General features: G+C 43.2%; 1 protein-coding gene across 1 annotated transcript; it reads right to left on the bottom strand.

Annotated features, from left to right (window-relative positions):
- Positions 1 to 9,946: 9,946 nt before the first annotated feature.
- On the bottom strand, positions 9,947 to 10,939 carry LOC311137843 (neurogenic differentiation factor 4-like; the record flags this gene model as incomplete). The annotated part of the gene is made up of 1 exon (XM_084172444.1): positions 9,947 to 10,939. The coding sequence occupies one exon, from the start codon at positions 10,937 to 10,939 to the stop codon at positions 9,947 to 9,949; it is 993 nt and encodes a 330-aa protein (XP_084028570.1).
- Between the last annotated feature and the right edge of the window lie 6,936 nt (positions 10,940 to 17,875).

Below are 17,875 nucleotides of genomic sequence, written 5' to 3'. Positions count from 1 at the left end.
GATAACTGAGTATTGTATATCTCATTATTTATTATAAAATGTTTAAGTGACATATTTAACATTGAGGGACAGTTTCCCGGACACAGATTAAGCCTAGTCCTGGACTGAAATGCCTGCTCAGTGGAAAATGTCCTTTGAAATAGCTTTTTACTCCAGGACTAGGATTAACCTGTCCTGAAAAAACGGTCCTAAGTATATCAGAATAGTAGTACTTTTGAGTTTTGAGTTGAGTTTAAGAATTAGTCATGCATGTATTTATGGTTATTAGTATTATTTGTATTATTAGTTATTTAGTTGCCTATAGGAGTTCCTAAGGATGAAGTAATGGGGTATTTATGTGCATGTATAGTCCAGGATTATGTCTGAGTGTTTGATGGAGGCAGTAAAAGCAGTAATGCGTCTGTTCTGTTAGGCTTGGCAGGGCCCTACGGTGTGAATACTGAGCAGGAGCGTGTCCATGTAAACTCATATCCATGTGTTCAGGCAGGTCAGACAGCCGTCCTCTGCAAAGTTTATCCTGACCTATGGACACACACATGCATTTGGACACACATTCATAAATCACACACATGCATGTGCATATGCTCTCTCTCTCTCTCTCTCACACACACACACGCACGCACACACACACACACACACACACACACACACACAACCACCTCCCGTTCTGCGTTCGCCTCTGGCCACCTTCCATGAAGGGTTAGGGTTGGGGGACAGTAAGGAAGGGCAACAAACTGGAACAGTAAGCACATTTCCCAAACTGAGATCATTAGGATAGAGTTACAGGGGCACACACTCCCTATCTCTCCCTTCCCTCCCCCTCACAGGCACTCGTTCTACTCCACACAGCTCGCTTGTCCGCTGCCTTTCTCTAATAAAATGTTTACAAGAATAGTGGTGGCCATTAAATATGGCAACTTAACGAAGGACGTCTTAGTTCTCTCTGACTGAGCTGTATTTGTCCCTTAACATGTATTTTATATGTCCCTGCATGCCACCTATTGGTATCAGCATACCAACATGCCAAAGGCCCAAGATGTTATTTCTTGCATTTTGAAGTAGCCTTTTCTTTCTAACGAAACTGGTAACTGGAAGTGTAATTATAAGAGCGTCTGCTAAATGATGTAAATGTAAATGTAATTCTTATGGCAGGAAATGACCATACATGCAGGAAAACAAGTTTGGTGGTCTATGTAATCCAATATTTTGTCCAAAACATGTTCAGGACCCAGCGATTTTTTATCACAAAACCTAAGCTTCTGTTTTGTGAAAATTATATATCCATAGTCCATTTTAAACAGAAACTATTTCTGTGTAAACTGTAAAGCGTGCAAACATGTCCTGGAGGATAGATATAGCTCTATCTACCATACTCTCTCCCTCGTTTTTCCTTCAAGGTTTCCTTTGAAGATGTAATCAGTGTGATTATTTATTTAATTGTGGCACTTTTAGTCCTCCATAGATTTCGTGACGAATCCTTTTTCACGGTAATTAAGGATAGATTCTGATGATAGCGCAGGACTGTATGCAGATTTCTGTTAGAGCCTATTCCCCAGCTAGCTTCATTAGCCTAATTATTCTATAAGAGAAGAAGCTCACTTCATCACTCAGTCTACATGCAAGTGGGTTAGACGCTCCACTCCTACAGTAGGGAACGTACGGTAGTCTTATGTCTAATGGATGAGATTCTGAGATTCCCTCCCACTCCCTCCTCTGTTCCCCCTCTCTCTACTCCCACTGTTTTCGCTCCTCGTGGTCACAGCAAAATAACTTTGAAAGTGGTTGTGAATATTAATCACTAGATCACTCTGCAGTAGGCTATGCCTCCTCATGTTGTCCTGCTGTGCTGTGTTGTGTTCTGTCATGAAGAGATGGGCTGTCATGTTTATAACATGATAGATCCGTGTTTGATGGACAAAAAAACGGTATGCCTAAGTCATAGTGCAAACCAACGTCGTTATGCTTTTGCTACCACATTAGATTGCGCCTTATCAAATAGTCGTATCAAAAAGTTATAACCCTATCATATTGTCTGTGTATTTGAATTGCCTTATTGTCTTAATTTCATCATCAACTTGAACGATGTCGTTCGAGGACACGTAACATCATGCAAGGAGAGTCTCCACTAATAAATATGTTTCACGATCACCAGTAACACCATCAATATCAGACTACTATGGCCAACTTGTGGCTAGCCTGATGAACAGCCTCAGCCGAAATCTACGCAGTAAAAAGATTGTAGGACTGCAGTCTCACGCTAGGTGGCACTGTGACTCTATTATTGTAACTTCTAGGTATACAGTACTGGGACAATATTTGAACTGGACATTGTATTTATTGGCAATGCATTTTCTCAAGATTGGAAGTGAATGTTACTTTAGATTATAGTACAATTTGTGTGAAGAATCCATGAGTGTAGAATCCTGTAACCATCAGGGATGTTTAGATGTAGACAGTGTTGGTGAAGCTACTCTGAAAACATAGTTTATGAAGCTACCAAATACTTCACACTGGATGAAGTTAAGGTACACTAAAGCTACTCTTCAGAAAAATATAATTTACTTAACTGAAGTTACTTTGAAAAGTAGTTCACTACATCCAAACTACTTTGTGATAAATTCTGGTATCTAAATCTGAAATTTCATAGACCACAACAGATCACTCTGGAGTCAGATGTTAACAGAATGTGTAATTTAGCATACTAAACACTATGTTTCAAGTCAGAATTCGGCAGGTCTGATGCCTACTTCACCCATATTTTCTGTTTTTTTGGAGGAAAAAAAGTGGTGTGTAGTTCCCGTAGTTATCTACGCCTCTACATGGCAAAAAAGTAATTAACTACTGAAAACACTACCAATATTTGGATTTAGTTTAACTACCACCAAGCTACTGCAAAATGTAGTTAGATGTAGTTAACTACCCCCCAACACTGAATGTAGACCAGTATGAACTTGGAATGTTTATAATGGCTTAATCTGCAGGCTTTGTAGTATTGTCTATTTTTCAAGCTTTTTGTTGTTGTGGTGAACAAATAAGTGAAGAGTGTGCATGCATTTGTGGCGCGATGAGGGTATTTGTGGTGTGTGTGTGTGTTTGATGAGGATTGTGCAAAGCTGTATTATTGCACAATGAGTAAGTACGTTACAGTGCAGTGTACTTCATGAGAGAGGATGAGGAGTTTCCTCCTCTACCACTCCTCCCTCTGTCAGGATTAGTGTGGTAATGCAGCGATTCGGACACTGAGCTCTGATCAGCTGCTTAATACTGCTTTATCCCCCCAAACAACATAATGTATGTACATGTAACACGTATAGGTTTATAATTGTATACAATCCTCATGTGGTACGGTAGTGTCCCACTCATAGATGTAGAGTAGCCTGTGTACAGAGGCATCATGACATATCATTAGGGCTGGCTCTAGCCTTTTCGGGGTTTTGGTTGGGGGGGCCCCCACCTCGCAGCAAAACATTTTAGTGGCCCCCCTGTTGACGGTGGAGAGAGAAAATCCTGCAATTCTACACATTTAACCATGGGTCATAGAGAAAATGTTGCAGTTTTAAAGGCCCAATGCAGTAAGAAATGTGATTTTCCTGTGTTTTATATGTATTTTCACACTATGACATTGCAATAATAATTGTTAGTATTTTGGGGGTCAGGGGACCCCTAGCGGCCGGGGGCCTTAAATGACCGCTTATGTCGCTTATGCCTGGAACCGGTCCTGCATATCATATAATTTAAATACCCAACAACTGACAGATGTCACCAGCCAATATTTCACACAGAGATTTATGAATACAGAACCTCTAAACACGATGGCCCTGCTCAATCTGTTGCCCCAAGACCCTGTTTACACCAATCTAACTTAATTCCCCCACATTCACCTCTCTATCACTCCTCCCTCCTCTTCCCCTGTTTTCTCATAGACTGATCGGCCTCTCTCTCTTTGATCAGAGTGACCAGTAGTCAATGTTGACTCTGAATGTGTGTTTCATTGTGCTTGAAGTTCAGAGGAACAAGCATCAGAGCTAGCACATTTACCCCCCCCCCCCCCCCCCCCCCCCCCACACACACACACACACACAGAGAGGCTTATGTTAATCCTTGTAAAAACAAAGCAATATATTTCGCCCAAGCCAAGCATGGGATGTCCGTTTATATCAGGATTATGGTTTCAAATATATCTCCTCTGCTTCAACATGATCTAATACTGAACTGACGTCTATATTGGACTGGGTGCACATTTGATGTAAATATTGTGTAACAGCACAGATTGTTAGTACTCAAGTGGATGATGTGATGTAACTGACCACCAAGAAGCTCTTAGACCACTCCCACCCCTGACCCCTGACCCCAGATGACCTAATAACCACAGTAAACTGACCTCTCAGTGGGTGGTCTCATCTCAGGCCAGTACAGAGGTTGGATAGACAGATAGACAGACAGAACACTGGGCCTCCTCTTAGATAGAAATACAGTGCCTAGTGAAAGTCTACACACCCCTTGCTCTGTCAAAACATTTTGCTGCCTTCAAATTTGATCTCAAAAGGGATTAAATTGGATTTTCTACAGATCTACAAAACCTACTCCACATTTTCAAAGAGAAAACTATTATAGAACATTTTCCAAATCAATAAAAAAAAGTATTGTAATACATGTCTTGATTGCATTTGTCTTCACACCCCAGAGTTAATTATTGGTGAAAGCAAAGCACCTTTGGCAGCCATTACAGCTGTGAATTATTTTGAATACGATTCTACCAACTTTTTGCAACTGTTAGGGCAACATACATCCATTGTTTTTGTAAAAATTGCTCAAGCTCAGTAACTTTGGTTAAAACGGTTCTCCTATGGGGACAGCTGAAGAACCCTTTTGGAACCCTTTTTTTTAAAGAGTGTAGACTGACCAGGTGAATGCTATGATCCCTTATCGATGTCACTTCAATCAGTGTAGATGAAAGGGAGGAGACAGGTTAAAGAAGGATTTGTAAGACTTGAGAAAATGGAGACATGGATTGTGTATGTGTGCCATTCAGAGGGTGAATGGGCAAGACAAAAGATTGAAGTGCCTTTGAATGGGGTATGGTACTAGGTGCCAGGCACACCGGTTTGTGTCAAGAACTGCAACGCTGCTGGGGTTTTCACGCTCAACAGTTTCCCTTGTGTATCAAGAATGGTCCACTACCCAAAGGACATCCAGCAAACCTGGGGGGGGGGGGGTTGCCCTAATTTTGGTTGCCCCAATTGGTTGCCCCAATTTTAAGGCAGCAAAATGCGAAGACTGTACAAGGGGTGTGTAGACTTTCACTAGCGACTGAACATAGACTCTTTCCCTCTATTCCACTCTTTCTTTCTCTTTCTCTCGCTTTCACATTCTCTCTCTTTGTCTCTCTTCTCCTATCTCCCTTTTACTCATCCCTCTTTTTCTCATCCCCACAGTGCTCATGTGTTCATGTTAACTCTCCCTCTCTCTCGGGTCTTCTCATGTCTCTCCATTGCGTTCCTCCAGTAAAAGAGCCCATCTGTCCCTTCTCTCCTGTTCCTCTTTCGGTCAACTCCACAGTGAAGGAACTGTGGGGTGGAGGGGGTCACCAGGGTCAGAGTCAACACGCCCCGCTCCCACAACCCATTCACAGCTCTTTAACCCCTAAACCCTCTCACCCCACACATGCACACACACACACACCCTGCACACCGTCCCTGCCCCCTCCTGTCTCATCCCTGTGTTGTGCCCCCTCCACCCCTCTGCTACATCACCCACCCAGTGTGTGTGTGTGTTAGTTTGTATTAGTGTATGTGTGTGTGTTCTTGCTTGTGCTTGCTTGTGTGTGTGTGTGTGTGTGTGTGTGTGTGTGTGTGTGTGTGTGTGTGTGTGTGTGTGTGTGTGTGTGTGTGTGTGAGGGAGTGCGAGAGAACTGAGCCCAGTTGAATAGTACAGGATTATTACAACAGCAAAAGCTTCCATCTCTGCCCTATGAGGCCAGCCATCTTAATCACCAAACTTTATCCTGCTGCAATCCAGCCTCCACACATCCACTCTTTCATTAAGAGCCAGCCAATGGATTAGTGTAGCTAAACCAAAAGATGGAGAGAGATGAGAGATGAAGTTGAGTGGAGAGAGGGAGGAGGGTGGGAAGAGTCGAGAGGGAAAGAGTGGGAGGGGGTTGAAAGGTGAAAGAGAAAAAACGGAGGGCAACGTGGCTTGTCTGTCTTCTTGAGAACTGCACATCTTTTTAGAGGTTTCAATTGTTAAATGTCAGACAGATTCTGAATATTGTCTGCCCAGCAACATACACCCAATACACACACTCGCACAAACACTCGTTGCATCACCATCTTCCACCTGTCTATGTATGTGTGTGTGTGCGTAAAGTTATGGGTCATTCCAATGCCGAATGAAGAGGAATGGGATTGTTTGGAGGCGGGGTTATGAGGGGGTGTAGCTCACCCTCCCCTGCATTTGGCCCCCCTAGCTGTCTGTCAGAGAAATGTCCCTCCCCTCTGTTTCTCCCAGCTGTCTTTCCCTCCAGAGCCAGCAACCTCAGCACAATGCAGGGTCAGGGGTCAAGAGAAAGAACAGGCTGCGTTTACTATGGACCCACAGTGGCCATTTAACAGGAAAACTCCCTTTTATTCATCTCCATTTTTCATGTCTCTCTCTTTCTCGCTCTCTCTTTATCGCTCTCTCTCCTTCTCTCTCTCTTGCATACTCGTTTCTCACTCCCTTTCTGTCTCTCCACCTGTAGGCCTAGGGGTGTGTGTGTGTGTGAAAATTATTTTCTTAGGGGGTGGTAGCATAATAACAGTGGTCACAGAAGTACTCTCATTAGAAACATACTCCCCTCCTGTCATCTTCTCTGCTCCCTCTCACCTCTCTCATTGTGTGTCACAACCTCTCCATACTCTCACATATCACTCCCGCCCACTACCTGCAAACACCCTGATTGCAGTTGGTCCTTGACTGTCTTTTGATATAACAAGACTTACATCAGTTTTTTCATCAAAGCAAACCCACTTTCAGAATTTCACACAGAAAAATTAGTTTTAATAGTTTTAATGAATAAATATTTGTTAAAAAATACAATCCAAAAGTTTTCAGCTAGAGGAACATTTGTACATTTAAAGAAAAATATTTGGCAATGGAGAAAGTGTCTAAACAGAAGATTATACAAAATACTTACAGTATACAGTGGGGAAAAAAGTATTTAGTCAGCCACCAATTGTGCAAGTTCTCCCACTTAAAAAGATGAGAGAGGCCTGTAATTTTCATCATAGGTACACGTCAACTATGACTACAAATTGAGATTTTTTTTCTCCAGAAAATCACATTGTAGGATTTTTTATGAATTTATTTGAAAATTATGGTGGAAAATAAGTATTTGGTCACCTACAAACAAGCAAGTTTTCTGGCTCTCACAGACCTGTAACTTCTTCTTTAAGAGGCTCCTCTGTCCTCCACTCGTTACCTGTATTAATGGCACCTGTTTGAACTTGTTATCAGTATAAAAGACACCTGTCCACAACCTCAAACAGTCACACTCCAAACTCCACTATGGCCAAGACCAAAGAGCTGTCAAAGGACACCAGAAACAAAATTGTAGACCTGCACCAGGCTGGGAAGACTGAATCTGCAATAGGTAAGCAGCTTGTTTTGAAGAAATCAACTGTGGGAGCAATTATTAGGAAATGGAAGACATACAAGACCACTGATAATCTCCCTCGATCTGGGGCTCCACGCAAGATCTCACCCCGTGGGGTCAAAATGATCACAAGAACGGTGAGCAAAAATCCCAGACCCACACGGGGGGACCTAGTGAATGACCTGCAGAGAGCTGGGACCAAAGTAACAAAGCCTACCATCAGTAACACACTACGCCGCCAGGGACTCAAATCCTGCAGTGCCAGACGTGTCCCCCTGCTTAAGCCAGTACATGTCCAGGCCCGTCTGAAGTTTGCTAGAGTGCATTTGGATGATCCAGAAGAGGATTGGGAGAATGTCATATGGTCAGATGAAACCAAAATATAACTTTTTGGTAAAAACTCAACTCGTCGTGTTTGGAGGACAAAGAATGCTGAGTTGCATCCAAAGAACACCATAACTACTGTGAAGCATGGGGGTGAAAACATCATGCTTTGGGGCTGTTTTTCTGCAAAGGGACCAGGATGACTGATCCGTGTAAAGGAAAGAATAAATGGGGCCATGTATCGTGAGATTTTGAGTGAAAACCTCCTTCCATCAGCAAGGGCATTGAAGATGAAACGTGGCTGGGTCTTTCAGCATGACAATGATCCCAAACACACCGCCCGGGCAACGAAGGAGTGGCTTCGTAAGAAGCATTTCAAGGTCCTGGTGTGGCCTAGCCAGTCTCAACCCCATAGAAAATCTTTGGAGGGAGTTGAAAGTCTGTGTTGCCCAGCGACAGCCCCAAAACATCACTGCTCTAGAGGAGATCTGCATGGAGGAATGGGCCAAAATACCAGCAACAGTGTGTGAAAACCTTGTGAAGACTTACAGAAAACGTTTGACCTGTGTCATTGCCAACAAAGGGTATATAACAAAGTATTGAGAAACTTTTGTTATTGACCAAATACTTATTTTCCACCATAATTTGCAAATAAATTCATTAAAAATCCTACAATGTGATTTTCTGGATTTTTTTTCTCATTTTGTCTGTCATAGTTGACGTGTACCTATGATGAAAATTACAGGCCTCTCTCATCTTTTTAAGTGGGAGAACTTGCACAATTAGTGGCTGACTAAATACTTTTTTTCCCCACTGTATTTGATTTAGGAATGTCCATTAATAAAATGGCATAATTTCAGTTGTGATTAATTTTCGATAATATCTCCAATAACAAGTTACACCTGGCTGAGAGTTAACTTTAATCCGATTTTGAAATTTATATTTGTTCTATTCATTACAACAGCAGACATTCATTACAACAGCAGACATCATCAGCTACATCACACTAGCAATATTATATGAGAATATATGTTCGGTGTGTGAAACAGGAAAGAACACACAACAAAGGAGAAATGGACACAGAGAGAAAACAGATACACTGTCAGAGTCAGTCAACAATGTAACAAGGACAGCACAAATAGAGAAGGCCAAGACCAAACACATATAAAAAGGATAAACACAGCATTACTAACAGCAGTTCATATAAATATTAAATAAGATAATAAATAAATGTATTATGCATTAATGTGAATTATCTGTTTCATGTGACGAGTGCTGGTCAGAAGTGTTTCTGTTGGAGCTAGAAACACACACATTTCGCTACACCCGCAATAACATCTACAAAACACATGTATGTGACCAATAACATTTGATTTGATTTTGATTTGATAAAGTGGTCATAGTGGTCAAGCTGAAGTCTTTCTTCAAGTCAGCCTTTCCACCTATAGGAACTACTCCTATTGTGAACCCCTTGTAAGTGGTCAAGTAGTGGGGTGCCTTTTAGCCTAATTGGCGTTAAGAAACAACCACTGCAAACAAGTGGTTTAAAGTCAATCATGAGCTGACTTTGACAGTAATAATAATAATATAATAATAATATGCCATTTAGCAGACGCTTTTATCCAAAGCGACTTACAGTCATGCGTGCATACATTTTTGTGTATGGGTGGTCCCGGGGATCGAACCCACTAACTTGGCGTTACAAGCGCCGTGCTCTACCAGCTGAGCTACAGAGGATCACCGTGTTGAGCACTAACTTTTACAGTACACAAATGTAAACAACATTCCACTTTCTACTAAGTAACTACCCAGTTGTTCACAACGATGGGCTGGTTTCACAGTGTTTAGTACCAAGATGGGTCTCTCATGTCAAAGTCTGATTTCTCCCAACACCTCAGTCATAGGTTTAGATGGAGCCAGTTGGGGCAGGGTGACTGTTGTGTTGTTGGGGAGAGTAACATCTGCCCCATCTGTCCTCTCTGGCCCTTAATCCCCATAGACGGTGCCCATCTGTGGGGGTGCCATGTGAGGAGGGTGGTACAAGTCATAGGGCATCTCCAGGGGCAGCTCGTAGCGGGCGCTCTGGTACAGGCCCATGGAGGAGGGGGGGTAGTGGTGAGGAAGGAGGTAGTGGGGCGAGGACTGCTTGGGCACCAGGTTACTGCCGATGCTGAGAGGGGGTGTGGGGGGGCCGTCGTAGGGAGGGGTGTTACAGTCATTAGGGGAGTGGCTCTCATAAGCCCCTCCCTTCATCCCCCTCAGGTGGAGCAGGTGGTCAGAGTCCAATGTGCCATAGGGCGGGCTGGGCAGGCCGGGGGAGGAGTAGCTGATTGGTCTAACGGTCATCCCCACCCCTCCCAGGACTGTGGGCCCTCCTCTCCCCCCATGCCTGTCCTCAGGCCTCTCCTCAACAAAACCCCCAGTCCCGAGCTGCAGACAGCCAGCCACCAGGTTGCTGGTGGGCTGGGAGAGGCCTTCACACAGGGTCTCCATGAAGGCCCTGCTCTCCGTGGACTGGTCCCCCTCCAGGGCTTCAGACAGGGCACAGATGTAGTTGCGGGCCAGCCGCAGGGTCTCAATCTTGGACAGTTTCTGAGTCTTGGAGTGGCAGGGCATGATGCTGCGCAGGTTCTCCAGCGCGTCGTTCAGCCCGTGCATCCTCGAGCGCTCCCGGGCGTTAGCCTTCACACGTCGCGCCTTGAAGCGCTCCTGCCGGGCCTTGGTCATCCTTTTCCTCTTGGGCCCTCTGCGTTTGGGAGCGTTCCCATCCCCTTGGCCCTCCTCTTCCTCCTCCTCCTCATCCTCCTCCACATCCTCGCTGCCCAGCTCCCTGCCCAGGTGGCCCATTCCACCTGGTCTGTAGCGGTGCGTTTTGATTGGCTTGTCTCTGTCTGGGGAGCTCACGTCATCATCCATCCATTCCAGAGAGCTGACTAGCTCTGCCCCCTCGCTGGGCCTTCCGTACGAATTGGCCATCATGGTCTCCTGGAAACAAAACACCAACATTAGCAACAGTTCTGACCTTAACATATAAACTTTTTATAAAATATTTTATACTAAGAAAACGAGGCTCACCACAACTTTACCCTTTGACATGTTTTGTTTATCCTGTCCAAAGCTGATGTGAATTGAGAGTAAGTTTTCTACTGATACACCTACATATGCTGGGACATTGACCCTAGCATCTGATGCTGGGACATTGACCCTAGCTGGTCTTGAAGAGCAGACAAGTCTATTTGTAGCAGTTTTATCCCACAGCCTAATGGGTTTTAATGACCTTGTGTGGCCTACTGTAGTAGCCTCAAAGTGAGCGCTAGATCATGACTGAACCCAGAACAAAAATCTCACATAATTTCGTTTTATGTTTATGTTGTCTGTCCATGAGAGATTAGGTCAAGACTAGCCTTAGCCTGCTTACTCTACAATCTACTTAGGCCCACAATCAGTTGTCTAAGCTAAGGCCTTTGATTACCGGTTTGTTACAGTACTTATGGGGTTCTTTTAATATTTTAGGAATTTTTTGTTTTAAGAATCTCATGAAACATGCTGTTGTCATATGTCATTTATTTGTCTGCAAACAGTGTGCAAACAGTGATTATTTTAATCCGAGGGGAGACTTGATTTTGGGGGACTTCAAAACTCTGTAATTCCACGCTTTTAGGTCACTGCGGGCACCGGGATGCACTCTCAATCTGGGCCATTGCGGGATTTGCTCCCTCCATGGATGAAGTGGCAACATGGGATTAACTCAAGGTTAGACTACATTCCAGGATCAGTAACAGGGAACTCAGAAAAATCAATTTATAACTCTGCAACAAATGGTGCTTATGATTATGGTGAGTTTTCACTGTAGGTTTTCCCATAGGTTATCTATTTTGAGCGTTCTAGAAAATTATATTTATTTAGCCTATTAGATCCTCTATAGCAGGGGTAGGCAACTAGATTCGGCCGCGGGCCGATTTTTTGTCAGGGTGGATGGTCGTGGGGCCCGGAAAATAATTATAATAATTTGTACACTGCAAATTGACCAAAATAATATATATACAGTACCAGTCAAAAGTTTGGACACACCTACTCATTCAAGGGTTTTCTTTATTTTTACTATTTTCTACATTATATAATAATAGTGAAGACATCAAAACTATGAAATAACACATATGGAATCATGTAGTAACCAAAAAAGTGTTAAACAAATCAAAATATATGTTATATTTCAGATTCTTCAAATAGCCACCCTTTGCCTTGATGACAGCTTTACACACTCTTGGCATTCTCTCAACCAGCTTCACCTGGAATGCTTTTCCAACAGTCTTGAAGGAGTTCCCACATATGCTGAGCACTTGTTGGCTGCTGTTCCTTCACTCTGCCGTCGGACTCATCCCAAACCATCTCAATTGGGTTGAGGTCGGGGGATTGTGGAGGCCAGGTCATCTGATGCAGCACTCCATCACTCTCCTTCTTGGTAAAATAGCCCTTTACACAGCCTGGTGTGTTGGGTCATTGTCCTGTTGAAAAACAAATGATAGTCCCACTAAGCCCAAACCAGATGGGATGGCGTATCGCTGCAGAATGCTGTGGTAGTCATGCTGGTTAAGTGTGACTTGAATTCTAAATAAATCACAGACAGTGTCACCAGCAAAGCACCCCCACACCATAACACCTCCTCCTCCATGCTTTACAGTGGGAACTACACACGCGGAGATCATCTGTTCACCCACAACGCGTCTCACAAAGCCATGGCGGTTGGAACCAAAAGGCTCAAATTTGGACTCCAGACCAAAGGACAAATTTCCACCGGTCTAATGTCCATTGCTCGTGTTTCTTGGCCCAAGAAGGTCTCTTCTTCTTGTTGGTGTCCTTTAGTAGTGGTTTCTTTGCAGCAATTCGACCATGAAGGCCTGATTCACAGAGTCCCCTCTGAACAGTTGATGTTGAGATGTGTCTGTTACTTGAACTCTGTGAAGTATTTATTTGGGCTGCATTTTCTGAGGCTGGTAACTCTAATGAACTTATCCTCTGCAGCAGAGGTAACTCTGGGTCTTCTATTCCTGTGGTGGTCCTCATGAGAGCCAGTTTCATCATAGCGCTTGATGGTTTTTGCAACTGCACTTGAAGAAACATTCAAAGTTCTTGAAATTGCCATAATATGGACTTGGTATTTTACCAAATAGGGCTATCTTCTGTATATCCCCCTACCTTGTCACAACACAACTGATTGGCTCAAACACATTAAGAAGGAAAGAAATTCCACAAATTAACTTTTAAGAAGGCACACCTGTTAATTGAAATGCATTCCAGGTGACTACCTCATGAAGCTGGTTGAGAGAATGCCAAGCGTGTGCAAAGCAAAACTTTTGTTTGGTAGTATATATATTTGAAAATAACAATAATTACCTTCATTACATTGAGATACGATCACATCTCTGTGTTTATTTGTGGGAATACTTGGGAACAGATTTCCTAAATTAAACTAATTTTTAGCTGAATTCCTGGTGATTGTACAGACCAAAAACTAAAATTGTATTTTTTTATTATTATTATTATTATTTATTTATTTTACAAATAACTTTTTGGGAGAAAAACGCCTGTTGCTGATCCCTGCTCTATATATAGGCTTATTTGAAACTAGGTTTTAACTGATTTGTCCACATTTTTGTGTGTCATAGATTTGTATTCCACACAATAAATTAGTTTGATGAATGATAACGTATAGCGTAGGCTACTTTCGTACAATTATTAGCCTAATATCATAAATATGTTGTTTCTTTATTGAGATTTTTCCCAGCTATGTCAGCAATGATTATGACGATTATAGCAACAAGCTGATGACCAATGTGATTTTGAAGCAGGCTGAGCTGGTGGGGTAACCCAGGTTTAGGTTGTCTTTGGATAAATAACCTCTGTTGTGATTTAAAGGGACAATCTGCAGTTGCCACATCCATTTTTGGACTTATAAATTAATGACACTGATTCTTGAAGAATATAACTTATAAATGCCTCATGAGCTTAGTTCAACTCATACCCCATCAGAACCCAACATATAAGGTTGTTTTACTCCAATGTTTGTAAACAAAGTAAATGTAAACAAACACTATATAGCCTAAAAACATGGTTAAAACTATCATTTGGATATCTTGGATGGGCATTCCTTGCATGCATAGCTCTGTCTATGAATTTGAGATTGGTTACATTTCTCCAGCCCCATCCTTCAGCTTTTTACAGAAACAGGGGAGTGGACTATGCTTTGTTATTGTGTCAACTGCTGATTGCCACTTTAAGTAGGCTTACACCTGTTAACGTTCTCCCGTTAAGATTATGCTAGGCATAATTTAAGAACAGTAGCCTAGTGACTAATAATCATGTCACAGTTCTTAAGAATCCTAAATTGATGATAACTATTTATTAATCTGTCTGTAGCCTATCTAATACCTTAACACGGTTGCAGCTGTACATGTAGCATATGCCTCATTCCTGTTATTTAGCCGAATAACCTATGGGCCTAACCCAACATTTCGAAAATGTCAAATAATAACCTATTAGGCTACCCTTCCAATTTATAAATGGTCAAAATTTCACTTTTCACATTCAACTTCACATAAATATTATTAAAATGTTAGAATAGTCAATAGGCCTATGCTATTAGAAATATACTATTATCCATTGAGAAAGAAACATTGACATTAATTCGAAATGAGAAAGATGAGGTTGGTCTACCTGATATTTGAAATAACGCTCCCAAGGACCTCCTGTGAGATGTTATTGGCTGTTGAGCGGGCTTAGACTACAGGTTACTTTCTCAACTAGCCTAAAGCACTCAATCTTTAACTTTCTCCCCTGCGTCTCCTTCGCAGTTGTTGTCAGTGTTCCATCCCAGAGTGACGCCTCTCTGCGGTTCACTCCGCAGGGGCCCCGGGTTTTAGCGTCCGACCTACAGACAGGCTCCTCCTCCCACTCTCTCATCCTCTCGCATCCAATTAATCTGCGCTCGAGCGCGCGCGTGGCCCGGCCCGTGGCCAATGTCATGAACAAAAACAGTTCACTAGTTTTGTGTGTGTGTGTGTGTGTGTGTGTGTGTGTGCGTGTGTGTGAAACAAAATCGTTTTGATTAGACTGATAGCCTGCAGGCCTAAGCTCTTATGGCTCATGACATTATTGCGGCACTACATTAGAAAATGTTCATAGTTGCGATAGTTTATTTTTTATTTTTTACAATTTGTATTAGCAGTCTCTGTCAACAAATAAGCAGCGCAACTTTAGCATAGACTGAAATGGTCTGTCGATCTTAACCGATTGTGACAGCTTGCGTTGCGCGTGAGCAGGTGTTCGCGCCATTCCCCGGTCCATTCATACTTCCGCGTATGCTGAACAGATATTGGCCTCCGGCGTGCACTCATTGCACCCAATTACGCTAATTAAATAGGGTTCCAGAGACACCCCTCACGAGACGGGACAGGCGCGGCGCCTGCATAGTGAAGTCCTGAGGTGAAAGACAGAGCAAACTAAGCGAATGGAGACATAGGCCATCTAGCTACAAGTGGGCTATTACTTGTGTAGCAAGTTAGGTTATACCATAGAAATAGAATGATTCTAGTTATGTGGGTTATACAGAGCATTTTATTTACTTATTCTGTGAATTATTTTACAATCATACTTTTTAAATGTATGTTCATCTCTGTATAGACTTTACCTTCAATAGATACACTGTGTGTGTGATTGTGTGAGGGACAGATAATGAGAGATGGAGGGAAGTGCTACTGTCCCATGAGAGAAAGAATCACATGTGCTCATGTTGGAGGGAGAGGTGAGTGAGGGGTTGGATGGGGGGACTGTCTGTGCACCCAAAGGATGTGTCTCACACTACCCTCACAATCCCCAGCCGACCCCCCCTCCCCCATCCCCCTCCCCCTCCTCTCCCCCTGGGTCCCTGCCTGTCCTACTCCACACCTGCAGCCCAGAATGGGAATAACTGAGCCAGGCCTCGCTCTTCCCCAGAGTGGGAATAGCCGCACTTTGGCAGACACATAAGCAAACCATGGGTGACACAAAATAAGACAAAATAAACAGATCCCATTTAGATATCAAGACAAGCTGCCACTTTTCTCACATTCCATTCACACATTTTTTTGTTGTCATACATTTTCACACATTTCAATTTATCTGGAGTAAAATATAGATGGAGCAACATTAAAGGGGGAGAAATATCCCTATTCCACAAGTGGTAAAGAGGTAGCTATGATTGCTGTCATGTCCCCTGGTCCCCTTGGTGTTGGTCATGCACTATGAACTTCTCTGACAGATGGCTCATACTTCCTTCCTCTCCCCCCTTTTTTCTCGTTCAGTAACTATCTGCTAGCGGCTCAGATGCACTTGTATTCTCACCTGACCTAACATTGACCCCTAAGGACTCTCCCTCCTCACCTTGTGTAGGTATGTTTGTATGTTTGCTTGAGAGGGCAGCAGCTTTAGCTGCAGAAAGCAGAACACAATGCCACACACACACACACACACACACACACACACACACACACACACACACACACACACACACACACACACACACACACACACACACACACACACACACACACACACACACACAACCTCTTCCTGAATCCCCAGTGCTCCTGTTTTCAGTTACTGTAGGGAGAGGGGGCTGCGTCCATCTGTCAGACTGGGAGTCCTATGAGAAATCTTGATACCCTAGTGGGGAATGAGGAGAGAGCACTTACGTGTGTATGTGTATGTGTTGGCGGGGGGTTGGGTGTCACGATTGGTCTGGAAAGACTGCATGTGCAACTATAATCAAGTTGTAAACACTTTTATTCACAATATCACATATCAGAAATGATGCTATTACAATTATGCTATGTGCAATAGTATTTTGGTTGTTGTGTTTTTACATTTTATTTGAGTAACAGATCACATTCACCTCTTTACGTAATACTTGTGGCCCCTAAATTCTCTCCAAACACTATTGATGTTTTGAATAGGGATGACAATAGGCTCATCATATTGTTTATTATAGAGCGTTCAGAAAGACAAACAGACCTCCAGAGAATGAAAGTTACTCTGAGTTTCATGGTCCCTCATCAGCTTGGAAGTTACACTTAGCCACACTTGAACCTCCCTCCAATCTAAGCCCTAAACGTTCTGGTGATCTGGACCATGTGTCCTTCTACCAACCATCCCATTGATGAGGCCACTCCACGGGGCCACAAAAATAGACACCCCCCAGCTACACCCCAAACCCCCTTAACCCTTCCCTAAACCCCCCGTTGGCCCCCTGCAGTGCGTGCTCATTGGCCGACCGCCTTCAGGCGTCCCTTTTCCACGAGCCTATTGTCTGGTCCCATAAGCAGCTTTGTTTCTACATGTGCAGCTGGACTGGCCCGCTCAGCCATTAGCCACGACACGCTAAAGAGAGCGGGATAATATAATTACAAAACAAAAGTCAGGTGGCTACTATATCTGCCAGGGGGAGCCCATTTGGGGACCTATGTGTGGGGGGGTTGGCGGGTGGCCAGCTATAATTCGATTATGAAATGTGAGAGTGACAAAAGGAACAATTGAATCTTTTTCTCTCACTCGCCCCACTGTGGTTTAATTTGATTCCATTTCGGGTTTAAAAAGAGGGGAGTGTGAAAGAGAGAACATTTACTCTTCTAATTTTCAGAGTCGCCGGCCCAGAAAATGTAATATGGTCTGACAAAACTGAACTGGGGAAATGACTCACAGAGCGTATCTTTATTGTCAGGTCGATGTGAGACTCAGCCCATTTGTTGAGGCCCAAATCAGATGAATTCCTGAAAGATGTGGTTTTTGTATGAAGTGACTGGCCTTGTGTTCTCACTTGGCACGGACGCACACATACCGGGGGACAATGGGATCTAAGGCAGATCCATCTCCTCTAATACT

The sequence above is a fragment of the Coregonus lavaretus genome (genome assembly GCF_964263955.1).
Source record: "Coregonus lavaretus genome assembly, chromosome: 12".
Lineage (NCBI taxonomy): Eukaryota > Metazoa > Chordata > Actinopteri > Salmoniformes > Salmonidae > Coregonus > Coregonus lavaretus.
The sequence above is the reverse complement of the archived record's forward strand: the minus strand, read 5'-3'. Positions and strand labels throughout refer to the sequence as shown.